This window comes from Scylla paramamosain, unplaced genomic scaffold (genome assembly GCF_035594125.1).
Source record: "Scylla paramamosain isolate STU-SP2022 unplaced genomic scaffold, ASM3559412v1 Contig5, whole genome shotgun sequence".
Lineage (NCBI taxonomy): Eukaryota > Metazoa > Arthropoda > Malacostraca > Decapoda > Portunidae > Scylla > Scylla paramamosain.
The window spans coordinates 1,532,501-1,547,500 of record NW_026973670.1 but is presented as its reverse complement, the minus strand read 5'-3'; the positions used below and the strand labels follow the sequence as shown (position 1 = coordinate 1,547,500).

The following is a 15,000-nucleotide window of genomic DNA, read 5'->3' as shown; positions in this document are numbered from 1 at the left end:
AAAGACCCGCAGTAAAACACAGGAAAACACAGCAACACACCTCGAATAGAAATCTGAGCAATCTACACTTAAAACAACAATAACAATAATACTAGAGTAACAACAATAATAAGTAACAACAACAACAAGACCGTACCCACCCCAGCCACCTCTCTCGTGTGTTGCTCGGGCACAAAGGGAGCTGTAGCGTCACTCTGCAAGATGTCGTACATGTGGGGAAGGAGCAGCGACCCGAAGAAGTCTGTGGCCTCTCTTGGTAGCTGGGTTGGCATGTTGTCAATACTGCATACAAGCACCCCGGGGCCCTTGAAGCTGTCAGTGAGAGGGAAGCTCAGTGTTTTGAGTTTTGGTGTGTTTCCGGGGTGTTTTGGTGTGTTATGGGGAATGTTGTGGTGTTTGGGTGTGTTCTGGTGTGCTACAAGGCGTTTTGAGGTGTTTTGATGTGTTTTGAGGTGTTTTTGGTGTGTTTTGAGGTGTGTGGGTGTGTTACGGCGTGTTTTGTGTGTGTTTTGGGTGTGTTTTGTTGAGTTTTGATGTGTTTGAGTGTGTTACGGGATGTTTTCTGGTGTTTTGTGTGTGTTTCGGTGCGTTTTGTGGTGTTTGGCGTGTTTTTTGGGATTTTACACGTGTTACAATGCGGTGTTTCAGGAGTGTTTTGGTCTGTTTCGGCCGTTTTCGTCATTTCCGTTGTGTTAGACCATCTTTTTTGTTTTGTGAATTTATTTATTTATTTATTTTTTTTTTTTATAGTTTATCTTGATCCTAGGCACTGCTGCGTCTGATGGTGTCACCCAAAACTGGCCATCCTGCAGAAGGTGAGCTGTGGTTTACAGTATGTCTCACTTCAACATGAAAGACGGGAGTGCTAGCCAGAGAGCATTACAGCCAATCAACTGTGACCTTACAAACTTGCGTAGGCGCCAGAGATCGAGCTTCAGTCAACCTATAGTGGACCCAGACTAACTTGGTACTCAGGATTGTATCTGGCAAGGACAATGGGATGGCAGTACAGCACACACTATACGCGCTGCCAAGTTCAAGGAAGGACAGCGTAGTTCTTCTCTTAAGTCGAATGCCCTAGAATATATTACTACTACTTCTACTACTACTACTACTACTACCAACAGAATTACGAACACGCTTCACAAAACGAAAACAATATTAGTCATTTAAGGATGAAGAATACTTGTTAAAATATTTTGGGTGTTTTTGTTAAGAAGAATTAATTCATTTTCCTTTTTGATACACTATCTTATCTTCTTTCAAGTCTTGTATGTTTTCAAGGGTATTTCTCTCTCTCTCTCTCTCTCTCTCTCTCTCTCTCTCTCTCTCTCTCTCTCTCTCTCTCTCTCTCTCTCTCTCTCACATCACCACCACCACTACTGCCTACCTTTTAGTGTCCTTGTTCTGGTCAGCGTCATACAAGCAGAATGGTGTATCTATAGTCGTACACTCTGACATGAATTCAATGGAACCTCCTGGATCAGCTGAGATGTCACAGATGGCCAACATTCTGTGAGGCAGTGAAGGGGAACCGAGCTGTGGGCAAAGGGTGAAACTATGTTAGAGAGAGTGGAAATGTGCTAGAGGAGGTATGATTTGTGATTAGGGCAGAGCAAACTTGGTATTGTTCAGTGGCTCAAAAAGTCAATTCCTCCATCTATTAACTGGACACAACCTTCCAGACAACTCTCCCCTCTTCTTCAGTGACACTCAACTGTCCCCCCTCTTCCACACTGAACATCCTCGGTCTGTCCTTTACTTATAATCTGAACTGGAAGCTTCACATCTCATCTCTAGCTAAAACAGCTTCTGTGAAGTTAAGTGTTCTGAGACGTCTCCGCCAGTTTTTCTCACCCCCCCCAGCTGATAACTCTGTACAAGGGCCTTATCCGTCCATGTATGGAGTGTGCTTCACGTGTAGGGGGGGAGGGTTCTTCTCATACCGCTCTGCCAGACAGGGTGGATAAAAAAGTTCTTCATCTCATCAACTCCTCTCCTCTAACTGAGTGTCTTCAGCCTCTCTCTCACCGCCGCAGTGTTGCATCTCTAGCTGTCTTCTACCGCTATTTTCATGCTAACTGCTCTTCTCATCTTGCTAACTACATGCCTCCCCCTCCTCCCGCGCAACTCTTTCTTTCTCCTGCACAAGACTTTCTTCTTTCTCTCACCACTATTCTGTCCACCTCTCTAATGCAAGAGTTAACCAGTATTCTCAATCATTCATCCCATTCTCTGGTAAACTCTGGAACTCCCTGCCTGCTTCTGTATTTCCACCTCCTTATGACTTGCACTCCTTCAAGAGGGAGATTCCAAAACTGTTATTTTTAAAAATTTTGACGAGTACTTTTGACTCTGGGAAAGGAATCTGTGGCCCTCTTTTTTTTTTTATCATCATTTTGTTGCTCTTGGCCGGCTACCCCTACTACATAAATAAATAAATAAATAAATAAATCACAGAAATCAAGTAAATATTTCACATCACCTAACCCAAGTTAATCTACCAATACTCACCGACGTAGGCAGCCAAGGCGTGTAGACAGGCTGGAGCAGGTACTTGGCGTCAGGGATGGTGAGCAGCTTGGGAGAATTTACAGCCCAGTAGATACCATTGATGATAACTGATGCATAGGGCGCGATCTGAAGGAGTAGCAGTGGTAGTGGTGGTGGTGGTGGTAGGGTAAGATTAATCTCAGAGATACTGAAGTGTCATAAGGGATGTAGCAAGGCTGGTGTAGCAGTAGTAGTAGTAGTGATGGTGGTGGTGGTGATGGTGGTGTTAGTGCTAGTAATAGTAATAACTGGCTCAAACACTGCTACACACACCCAAACACCACAAAACATCGCTACACTCACCCAAACATCCCAAAACACCAGAAAACACCGCTACACACACCCAAACATCTCCAAAACACCTCAAAACATTGCTGCACACATCCAAACACCCCCAAACACCACAAAACACCGCTACACTCACCCAAACACATCCAAAGACCCCCAAACACCGCGACACACACCCAAACATCTCCAAAACACCTCAAAACATTGCTACACACACCCAAACACCCCCAAACACCACAAAACATCGCTACACTCATCCAAACACCCCCAAACACCACAAAACATCGCTACACTCATCCAAACACCCCCAAACACCACAAAACACCGCTACACACACCCAAACACATCCAAAACACCTCAAAACATTGCTACACACACCCAAACATCCCCAAACACCACAAAACATCGCTACACTCATCCAAACACCCCCAAACACCACAAAACATCGCTACACTCATCCAAACACCCCCAAACACCACAAAACACCGCTACACACCCCCAAACACCACAAAACATCGCTACACACACCCAAAACACATCCAAACACCACAAAACACCGCTACACACACCCAAACACACCCAAAACACCTCAAAACATTGCTACACACACCCAAACACCACAAAACATTGCTACACACGCCCAAACACATCCAAAGACCCCCAAACACCGCTACACTCACCCAAACACCCCCAAACACCGCTACACAAAAAACACCTCCAAACACCACAAAACACCGCTACATACATCCAAACACCGACAAAAACATTCGCAAGATTCCCGCACACCTCACCAAAGGCAATCTGGTGCAAACATACCTTGTGGGCAAACACGGAGATGTATTTTTCAGGGTGTTCCTCATATTCTGCTGCGTCGTAACCCCCTCCGTCCTTTCTCACTAAATGGTCTTGTCTGCTTACCTCGCAAACGTACACTTTATTCAGGGCTGTTGGAGAGCGACGGTGTTTGGTGTGTGTGTGTGTGTGTGTGGAGGAATAGAAGAAAAATGTCATAATAATAATAATAATAATAATAATAATAATAATAATAATAATAATAATAATAATTTATCAATCTACGTACACACACCTCGGTACAACAGAACTCGCTTTCACAGATTTCTGAAGCAGCGGACAAAATCTGCAGAAGCCGACTCAATTTCAAAGTCCCGCGCGCTAAACTGGCAACACTGGACACGAGCCGCTGCTTTGAGAACTGACCTCTTGTTGATGGTGGTCAGTTTGCTTCCATCAATGCAACAACTCGTGCAGTTCATTGTTCCAGCGTTTTTGCCTTGTACTGTTGTGTTTGAACTGTCAGAATTCTCTATAACAGTGACGTCTGGAGGAACAGCAGACCCGCTGAGTGATCCTGGTGCAATGCTCTCTCTCTCTCTCTCTCTCTCTCTCTCTCTCTCTCTCTCTCTCTCTCTCTCTCTCTCTCTTTGTGTGCGTGTGTGTGTGTGTGTTCATTTATCTGAGAGAGAGAGAGAGAGAGAGAGAGAGAGAGAGAGAGAGAGAGAGAGAGAGAGAGAGGAGAGAGAGAGAGAGAGAGAGAGAGAGAGAGAAAGGTGCGCCACTGGTCACTGTGAAGGTCACCACCCCCTAGCCATAACATAGCCATGATTCATCTGTGTGTGTGTGTGTGTGTGTGTTAACTTATCTGAGAGAGAGAGAGAGAGAGAGAGAGAGAGAGAGAGAGAGAGAGAGAGAGAGAGAGAGAGAGAGAGAGAGAGAGAGAGAGAGATGCACCACTGGCCACTGTCAGGGTCACCCACTGGCCGTCACAGTCACAATTCATCTCTCCCTCTCTCTCTCTCTCTCTCTCTCTCTCTCTTTCTCTACCCCCGCCCCCAGTTGATCCCGTGACCTCAGCAGAGTCGGACGGATGCCAGCTCCCTGAGGTATCTGAGGTGCCTTATCTCCCCGCCACCCTCGCGCTGAGTGATGCTCAGTGGTGCCCCTCCTCCTGACACACAGGCCGGCAGTGACATGCCATGTCACTGCCGGCCATAATGGTGAGTCTTCTGAGGCGTGCAGGTCTGTAGAAAAAGAGCAAGCTGCAAAGCCCTGATGGCAGTGTCCCTGCTCAAGTGTCCTGCCTGGCTTTCCCTCAAGAGTAACATCCCAGGTCACGGCACTATGGCTTGCTGAAGTGCCGAACAGGCATGACAATCTTTCGGTGCAAGCAAAGCTGGCTGCCAAGCCATCATCACCGTCACAGTGATACAGTCAAGTTCCTGGTGGAAGGTGGATATCCTCACCATGGTGCCATTTTTAAATTAACGGGGATTACCGAAGACACATCAAGCATAACAAAAATAAAAAAAAAGTGATCATAAAAAAAAAAAAAAAACTTCTCCTTGGTGGCCGGCAGTGATGCAGAGGTCCATCCCTGCATCCTGTGGGCCAAAAGGAACACCCACCCTCGCACGGAGGAGCCAAGGAATTAGGTGATTGCCTGCTGGAGGGGAGACCCACCACCAACACTGGAATTACCAGGTGTGATGTCATACAAAGAGGAGAGGTGTGTGGAGAAGCCGGCGCTCTGTGGCAGGTGACACAAGTGGTGGCGCAGGGCGTGGCAGTGTGACAACAGGGCGAGGTGCGGCTTTCGCTCCGGGGACCGCGACGCCAAGATCTGCAAGGAGCACGCCCTCAGCGGGGAGAGGATTGTACCCAGATGCCCAGACTGATGGAACACAACGCCTGGAGCGGCAAATGTCAGCTGAAACCCGAGGCCCACCGCCCCAGGAACGAGATAACGGCCATCTCACCCTCCAGTGCTGCCTGCCCCACCCCACCCCAGTGCCGCCTTCCCTCCACTCCCTGGGAAACCTGTCAGTGGAATATTTCGGTTCTAATATTTTTCATGCTTTCAGTTTTTCTATTTCTCTCTTTCTTTATTTGTTTACTTCATTCCTTCGTTCTTCTCTCTCTTCCTCCTTCTTTGCCTAGGTCAGCCCCACACGGCCCTGATCCCACAGCAGGACACGGGACACCTCACGCCTTCACCCTCTGCTTTGATAAGGGAGCGGTAGTCACAGGCGACTCAGTTACCAGCTCATGCCCCTCCTGCCTCGGTTCTCGCTTCTCCTTGCCCGGAGTCACCCGTTTTTATACGCTCCGCGACCAACCCTTGCACCACCAAGGCCTCCACCAAAATAGAGAAGCAAGTGGATGAACTGTGGCAGGGCGTGAAGCACCTGAAGACAACACAAGCTCTTCTGGAGGAGAACCAAGATCCACGGAGCTTAATTATGGTGCTACAGAAGGTACAGGCAGAGATGGCGGCCATGAGAGCGATGCTGGCTCAGTCCCGTCACACCACGGGACTGAGCCAGCAACAGAACGAGGCGCATGTGGTGCAGGCGACACAGACACACCCCTCGATCACGGCCTGGGCACACCGGGTTTCCCCCCACCATCACTGACCCACCCACCCGCGAGGACAGAGGAGCAACATGATTAAATGACAAATCTGGGAGACCTCGTGAGACAATGGCAGGGCATGGAGGTGAAGATGACGCTGCTGTTTCATTGTGTAACGTGACAAGACTGCCCCTGGAAATCAGTCTTATTCACAAACTGTAATCATTTTGTGAATAAAAGTACTCTCTCTCTCTCTCTCTCTCTCTCTCTCTCTCTCTCTCTCTCTCTCTCTCTCTCTCTCTCTCTAATATATTCGTTACATCTTGCTACCCAAACACTTGATCATGTTCATTCACCTCATACATCATCAGTGAGCACGTGTACCGATATTTCCTATTAATGAAGACAATAGGCATTCTAGGGGTAGTGTCAATATAAGGCGGATTTCACCACTTCAAGGGTGTCTTTGGAGCAACCACCGTGAAAGATTGGAGGTTCACTGTGTCGGTGGCTACAGGCAATGCTTCGTCAGACCGATGCTCCCCCTTTTAGTCCAAAGTACCAAGGTATGAGTGTATCTATCTATCGGGCCACAAATCGCACAGGATGGCACAGACAAGGCACCACACACACACACACACACACACACACACACACACACACACACACACACACACACACACACACACACACCATAAACACAATGAGACCCTCAAAACACCTCAAAATATACCAGGCAACACGAAAGCATCTCCAAAACACACCACAACACACCAAAACACCGACAAAACACACCAAAACTCCACAAAACACACCAAAACATACACAACACACACCAAAACTCCCACAAAACACACCAAAACATCCACAACACACACCAAAACTCCCACAACACACACCAAAACATCCACAACACACACCAAAACTCCCACAAAATACACCAAAACATCCACAACACACACCAAAAACTCCCACAACACACACCAAAACATACACAACACACACCAAACTCCCACAAAACACACCAAAACATCCACAACACACACCAAAACATCCACAACACACACCAAAACTCCCACAACACACACCAAAACATCCACAACACACACCAAAACTCCCACAAAATACACCAAAACACCCACAAAACACACCAAAACACCCACAAAACACACCAAAACACCCACAAAACACACCAAAACACCCACAAAACACATCAAAAACACCACAACACACACCAAAACACCCACAAAAACACACAAAAAACACCCACAACACACACCAAAACTCCCACAACACACACCAAAACACCACAAAAAACACACCAAAACACCCACAAAACACACCAAAACACACAAAACACACCAAAACACACAAAACACACCAAAACACACCAAAAACACACAAAAACACACCAAAAACACACCAAAAACACACCAAAACATAGCCAAAAGACCTGAAAACACTGCCATAGCATCAACACGTCCCCACACCACACCAAAACACTCGTACATGTCTAATATACTAACCACCGTGCTCGGCTGCTTTCTTGAGTGCCTTCACTGATATATACTCGTGTGGCAGCTCTTGTACAATCTCCTGGGCCCCTTGGGAGACATTACCGGAGCCAGTGAAGATGAAAGTAAGGGGCCCAATAGATTTAGGAAGCATGCCTAAGGAAATTTCGTATCCAGCATCTCTAATTGACTGTCTGGCCATCTCCGTGTTCCTGTAATTGTGTGCTGGGCCGATATGCTGCGGGAAGACACGAGCGGGAAAAGGAAGATATTAGTTATGTGTTCTGACTGTGTTTCTGGTGTGTTTTGAAGTGATTTGATGCGTTTTGGTGTGTTTTTAAGTTTTTATAAGGTTTTGGGCTGTCTTTGGCGTAGTAGTAGTAGTAGTAGTAGACATGGTGGTAATAGTGGTAATAGTAGTAATAGTATAGAAGTAGTAGTAGTAGTAGTAGTAGTAGTAGTAATAATAATAATAATAATAATAATAATAATAATAATAATAATAATAATAATGTTACAACGAAATTAGGATTAGTGATATTCGTGATCCAAGAGATTAGTGAGCTTAGAATGAGATTAATGAAATGAGAAATTAGACAAGTTAGTGAGATTAAGCTTAGAGTAAGATTAGTGAGCTGAGAGTGAGATTAGTGAGATGAGTGAGATTAATAAGCTTAGAGAAAGATTAGTAAGCTTAGAGTGAGATTAGTAAGCTTAGAGTGAGATTAGTGAGATTAGTGAGCTCAGAATAAGATTAGTAAGCTTAGAGTGAGATTAGTAAGCTTAGAATGAGATTAGTGAGGTGAGTGAGATTAATAAGCTTAGAGAAAGATTAGTAAGCTTAGAGTGAGATTAGTAAGCTTAGAGTGAGATTATCGAGCTGAGAGTGAGACTGGTGAGCTGAGATAAAACTGAGTGAGATTAAAGAGGCTAGTGTGAGAATAGATTATAGAGTGAGATTAGTGAGTTAAGTGATATTAAAGAGGCTATAGTGACATTAGTAAGATTAGGGTGAAATTATAGTGAGGTTAGAGTGAAGTTATGGTGAGATTAGAGTGAAGTTATGGTGCAAAAAAAAAAAAAATAAAATAAATAAATAAATAAATCTGAGCCAAATACAGAAAGTGGCAGATAATTGGCAAAAGGTATTCAAGTGGAAAATGTTCTATGTAACCCAAGAAACCGAAAAATAAACACACTGGTCTCACTAAGCTCACTCAAAAATTGTTAGTCTCATTCTAAGCTCATTAATCTAAAAAAAAACGGGTAAATACTTTAAACACCAAGGAAAAAAACTGGTCTCACTAAGCTCACTCTAATCTCACTAATCTCAAGTGTGCAATACTCCTAATGTTCTGCTGATAATTGCTACAGGTCGAAGTACAAGCTACTTTAAGTAAAAAAAATCTTCTATGTTGAATTTAAGCCGTTGTTTAGATGTGGTGTGAAACTGAAGGGTGAACTGGTGACAGATACAACTGTCTGGCTGGCTGGCTGGGCAGCTATGAAGGGAAACACCACAGCCACACACACACACACACACACAGCCACACACACACACACACACACAGCCACACACACACACACGCACACAGCCACACACACACACACACACACACACACACACACACACACAGCCACACACACACACACACACACACACACACACACACACAGCCACACACACACACACAGCCACACACACACAGCCACACACACACACACACACACACACAGCCACACACACACACACACACAGCCACACACCCCATATTACTCTAAGATTAAGTTATGCAATGTAGTCAACGTATTCATTGTCACAGTCTCGCTAGCCTCTCTTCATTCCCCTCCTCCCTGCCCGGGCAAACAATGTATGGTGATTCATTTGCCGTTTATTACACCCATACAATCATGAGTACTTCTTCTTCTTCATACGACCTTAATCTTACTGTATTGCAGAGTCAGCCGCTTCTCCATTGCATCATCATCTTGCACTCCCAGCTTGTTCATATCACTACTTATTACGCCTCTTCATCTTATTCTGTGTCTCCCAACCCTCTTCCTTCTTCCCCTAACCTCCACCATCATTGCCTTCCTCACTGGTTCATCCTCTTCTCTCCTTATCACGTAAGAAGAGAAGAGCACTGTTTATCGGCAATTCACCTGCGCGTTGCTATCACTGTAAAACCTTTAACACTTGTAATCAGTAATGAACAGCTTACAATTTCACCAAACAGGATCCAGGTTTAAGGATTCCCCCACGCTTACTCGCCCAACTCGCCCGCTGTAGCTGTCGCCAAGCCATACTTAAGGTTACGCCACAAGTAAACAACGCCTTAAAATGCACACAGAACGTTTTTCGATTTAAATTAGCTTGTACTTCGACCTGTAGCAATATCAGCAGGACAGCAGGAGTACTGTACACTTGAGATTGGTGAGATTAACGAGACCAGTTTTAGAGTGAGATTAGTGAGATCAGTGTTTTTTTAGATGTTTTTAATTTCCTATCCTTGTTTTGTGAGAATCAGCTTAGAATGAGATCAGTGAGCTTAGAGTGAGCTTAGAATGAGATCAGTGAGCTTAGTAGGAGTGAGACCAGTGTTTTTAATTATTTGTATATTATGAGTGTTTTTTTTTAGATTAGTTAGCTTAGAATGAGATCAGTGAGCTTAGAGTGACTAGTGAGCTCACCATGAAGGGCGTGTGGTGTCCCAGGGCCAGCAGTCTCAACCCTAGACCATTGAGGATGTTGATCATGCCAGCCACGCCTGCATACTTCCCAAAGGCCACGACTCGCTGCCCCTCTCTATCACACATCCGTTCGTAATCAATCAGTCTTATATTCTGAAAGGAGATGTTTTTAGTTGTTTTCCTTTGGTCACAGTAAATTAGAACTGCAGTCATGGAGGCAAGGCTTTTTATCTTATTTCACTAGTATTCTTTTTCATTTCTTTTCCTTTTTTTTTTCGCACACACCCTGCGTCTCTTTCGAACCTTAGCGGCATGTGAAAGAGAAACAATTGACTTTTTCTCCGCCGTCCTAGTCTGAGCTGTATCCACGAGTGTAAATACATGCGTATCTATAACGTAATTGTAGTATTGTAGCAAGCTCCGATAACCCAAGGGTCTTTTGTGGATCTGAAAAACTAGTCTGTATTTTGAAACGCTTTCTTGCTTCTGTATTTTGAAACGCTGTGCTCCTTCACCATGACCGTCCCCAACGCCACAGAAGTCATTGACCGGGTTATCAAGAGTGCTTTCCGTGTTGATAATGTAGAAATGCTGTAAATCTGTCACTGGAGCCATAAAAACACCCTTAAAAACGCTCTGCTTCCTCACTGCGCCTGCTTCCCGAGTCCACAGGCATGATAAGGCGGGTTATCAAGAATGCTTTCCGTGTTGATAATGTAGAAATGCTGTAAATCTGTCACTGGAACCATAAAAACACGCTTAAAAACCTGTGGAAGGTCCTCTCAGTACGTGGCGACAAATCCTCACTCTTCAACTCGGGCAAGTGATGGAGCCAGTATGCGTCTTTTTTCCCACGTCCTATGATACGAGTACTTGGTGGATTCACTTATCGGTATGTAAAAAGCTTTCTTATGAGGGGCGGCGCTTCACTTAAAAGGAAGCCAGTCAACTAAATCATTCACAACGAGAGGCTTTTTATCATTTTTTTTCTCTTATTCCTCCCTCCTTCCTCCCTCTGTTTCTTCTTCCTCTTCTCCCTTTACCCCCACTCTCTCTCTCTCTCTTACTTTCGTTTCTTGCCTCCTCCTCCTCCTCCTCCTCCTCCTCCTCCTCCTATCACATCCTGTCTCTCACTAACAACGTAAGTTAGCTACCAAACAGCCTTGTAAAGATCTCAGGGGGGGGGGCGGTGTCTGTTGTTTGTACTTCCTTTGTATTCCTCCTCCTTGCCCCTTTTCTTCTCCACTCTTCCCACTATGAAAGAATACACAAAAGAATACAAAGGAGATTCAAATTGCAGTACACCTCGAGATCCTTACTGTAAAGCTGGGAGAAGAAGGTATAAGAGAGAGAGAGAGAGAGAGAGAGAGAGAGAGAGAGAGAGAGAGAGAGAGAGAGAGAGAGAGAGAGAGAGAGAGAGAGAAAGAGAGAGAGAGAGAGAGAGAGAACAGGGAAGTGGGAAGACGCCAAATGACTCTGCTAATCTGTACACATTTTCATAACTGCCCATCACTCTGAGACATCTTAACTCAATTCTACAGCCACATCCAGTCTCTGAACTAGGAAGAAATTGCAAAATGTATTCTTTCCCATCGCTAGCCTTGCTGTGGGCACTTACAAACACCGCGCATTGATACTCGTGCTGCCAATTCCTTCGTAGTAAAACTCAGAGAAGCAGTGGATTTTGACAGTACGGTTAGAATTACTGTAAACTCAAGAGACATAAGTTGATTTTGATAGTACGACAGATTAATATCCACTTGTAGCCAGGGAGTGGAAGCAGCCGGTAATACACCTCAGGATTTGAAAATGAATATAGGTAACGCAGCGGCGGAGCGGCGCGGAAACTGTCTCAGAATATATTTTTGGGACTGAGTTAAGACGGATTTCGATTAGATTAAGATATATTAAGAACAGCATTAGCGGATTCAGACGAATTGAAACCCATCCACTCTGCCTCACCTTCTCCAGGATAGCGTCAAGCAGTGGCATGTTCGCCTCCTGCCCCTTGATGGTGTGGGAGAAGAAGCAGTAAGTCTTGTGAGGTGTCAGTTGATCTATGGGGACTTGCTTCACTCCAATGATCACCTCTGCCTCTGTGATGTCCTCCTGAATGCGCGCACCCACACTCTGATATGCCTGCAAGTTACGATTTGAGGGTTTTTACGTGAATTTAAGTGCTGCAAAACACCCTTCTTTCTCTCATTCCTATTCTGTCTATCTCTCAGTCTTTCACCACTATTCTGTCCACCCTCTCTAATGCAAGAGTTAACCAGTATTCTCAGTCTTTCACCACTATTCTGTCCACCTCTCTAATGCAAGAGTTAACCGGTATTCTGTCATTCACCACTATTCTGTCCACCTCTCTAATGCAAGAGTTAACCAGTATTCTCAGTCTTTCACCACTATTCTGTCCACCTCTCTAATGCAAGAGTTAACCGGTATTCTGTCATTCACCACTATTCTGTCCACCTCTCTAATGCAAGAGTTTAACCGGTATTCTTAGTCATTCACCACTATTCTGTCCACCTCTCTAATGCAAGAGTTAACCGGTATTCTGTCATTCACCACTATTCTGTCCACCTCTCTAATGCAAGAGTTAACCGGTATTCTTAGTCATTCACCACTATTCTGTCCACCTCTCTAATGCAAGAGTTAACCGGTATTCTCAGTCATTCACCACTATTCTGTCCACCTCTCTAATGCAAGAGTTAACCAGTATTCTTAGTCTTTCACCACTATTCTGTCCACCTCTCTAATGCAAGAGTTAACCGGTATTCTGTCATTCACCACTATTCTGTCCACCTCTCTAATGCAAGAGTTAACCGGTATTCTTAGTCATTCACCACTATTCTGTCCACCTCTCTAATGCAAGAGTTAACCAGTATTCTCAGTCTTTCATCCCTTTCTCTGGTAAACTCTGGAACTCCCTGCCTGCGTCTGTATTTGCTCCTTCCTATGACTTGAACTCCTTGAAGAGGGAGGCTTCAACACACTTATCCTCCATTCTTCAATGATTCTCTTAACACGTCTTTTAGGGCTGGTACCTATGTGGATTTTTTTTTCCCCTGGCTAGTGACACTCTTAGGAAAAAAAAAGGGAAATAGCGTTTTTTTGGGGCAGGAAATAGGAAAATACTTGGGTTTTCAGGTTTTGGAGAGGAAGAGAGTATTTGCTCTGCTTCCTCTACCTGTTCTTCCTCTTCCTCCTCCTCCTCTAGGATTTTGAGGAAAAATTAAATGTTCTTAGGTGCTCTGGGGGAAAATTAAGTGTTCTTAGGATGCTCTGGGGGAAAAATTAAGTGTTCTTAGGGTGCTCTGGGAGAAAATTAAGTGTAAGTTCTTAGAATGTTCTGGGGGAAAATTAAGTATTTTTGAGTAATTGGAAGGGAAATTGTGTTTTGGGTGTTTGGACTGGAAAACAAGTGTTCCGAGAGAAAATTCATAAGTGTTTTTTGGGTGTTCTGAGGGAAAATTATGCTTTTTTGGGATGTTTTGGTAAGAAAAAAAATTGGGTTTTTTTTTGGTGTTTTGAGGGAAAATTATGCTTTTTTGTGTGTTTTTAAAGGATTTTTGTGTGTGCGTTTTGAGGGAAAGCAGGTGTTCCTTGCTTGTTCAGAGGGGGAAATTGAGCGTTTTTTTCTTTTTTTTTTAATGTAATGAAGGGAAACTGATTTTTTTTACGTTTTTGAGGAGAAATTGGTGTTTTCAGGTGTTTTGAGAGGAACAGTATTTTTTGGATGTATTAAGAGAAAATTGGGTATTTTTGGGGTATTTCGAGAAATTAATATTTTTGTAGATTTTTAAGGAAAATTAATGTTTTTTTTTTTTAATGTCCTGAGCATTTAGTATTTTTGGATGTTTTGAGACGAAATTAAGTGTTTTTTTTTGTTTTAAGGCAAAATTTTTTTTTTTTTTTTTTTGGTATTTTGAAGAGAAATTAAGTATTTCATGGATGTCTTGAAAGGAAATTGTTTTTAATATTTTGAGGGAAAATGAGTTTTTGGGTGTTTTGTAAGAAATTTGGATGTTTAGAGGGGAAACTTAAGTGTTTTATGGGGAATAATGTTTTTATTGGGTGTTTTGAGAGGAAATTAAGTGTAGTTCAGGTGTTTTTGAGGGGAAATTGTGTATTTGTGGGGAACTAAGGAGATTTGAAAACATTTTTTTTACTTGAGATTCTTTGAGTTAAGTGATTCTTAAAACAAGTGTAGTGTGCAGGGGAAAACCCTTGAAAATTCCTCTACTCCTCTCTGTCACACACATACACAGACACACACACCTCAACACAACACCTAACCTAACCTAACCTAAACTAACCTAAACCTAAACTAACCTAACCTAAACTAACCTAACCTAACCTAACCTCACCTGCATTGGGTAGGCGCGTCTGTTGGAGGGCTGCACCGTCACCTTCACGCCGTCCCTTACCAGCTGGCGTACCTGTGAAGGGCCGAGAGGTGCCCGACGTTCCCACACACTCTGGTCCTCTCTTCTAATGGCCAGAGTCTTCCCACGTACACTCCGCCGCCCTCCCCCCGCCCTAATGGTGCAGGGTGGAAGGAAGACGAGTGATGTAGGTGAAA

At 44.2% G+C, this 15,000-nt stretch overlaps 1 protein-coding gene across 1 annotated transcript in view; it reads right to left on the bottom strand.

The window, feature by feature from the left end:
• Positions 1 to 14,956, bottom strand: part of LOC135096589 (alpha-aminoadipic semialdehyde synthase, mitochondrial-like) — a 21,946-nt gene extending 6,990 nt beyond the window's left edge. The window contains exons 1-8 of the mRNA XM_063998184.1: positions 14,786 to 14,956; positions 12,378 to 12,554; positions 10,416 to 10,568; positions 7,737 to 7,962; positions 3,658 to 3,785; positions 2,515 to 2,640; positions 1,391 to 1,539; positions 141 to 312 (exon numbers count right to left, since the gene is read on the bottom strand). Of these exons, the coding sequence (XP_063854254.1) occupies positions 141 to 312; positions 1,391 to 1,539; positions 2,515 to 2,640; positions 3,658 to 3,785; positions 7,737 to 7,962; positions 10,416 to 10,568; positions 12,378 to 12,554; positions 14,786 to 14,791 (1,137 nt within the window). The 5' untranslated portion in view covers positions 14,792 to 14,956. The remainder of the gene's footprint in view (positions 1 to 140; positions 313 to 1,390; positions 1,540 to 2,514; positions 2,641 to 3,657; positions 3,786 to 7,736; positions 7,963 to 10,415; positions 10,569 to 12,377; positions 12,555 to 14,785) is intronic.
• Positions 14,957 to 15,000: the final 44 nt, after the last annotated feature.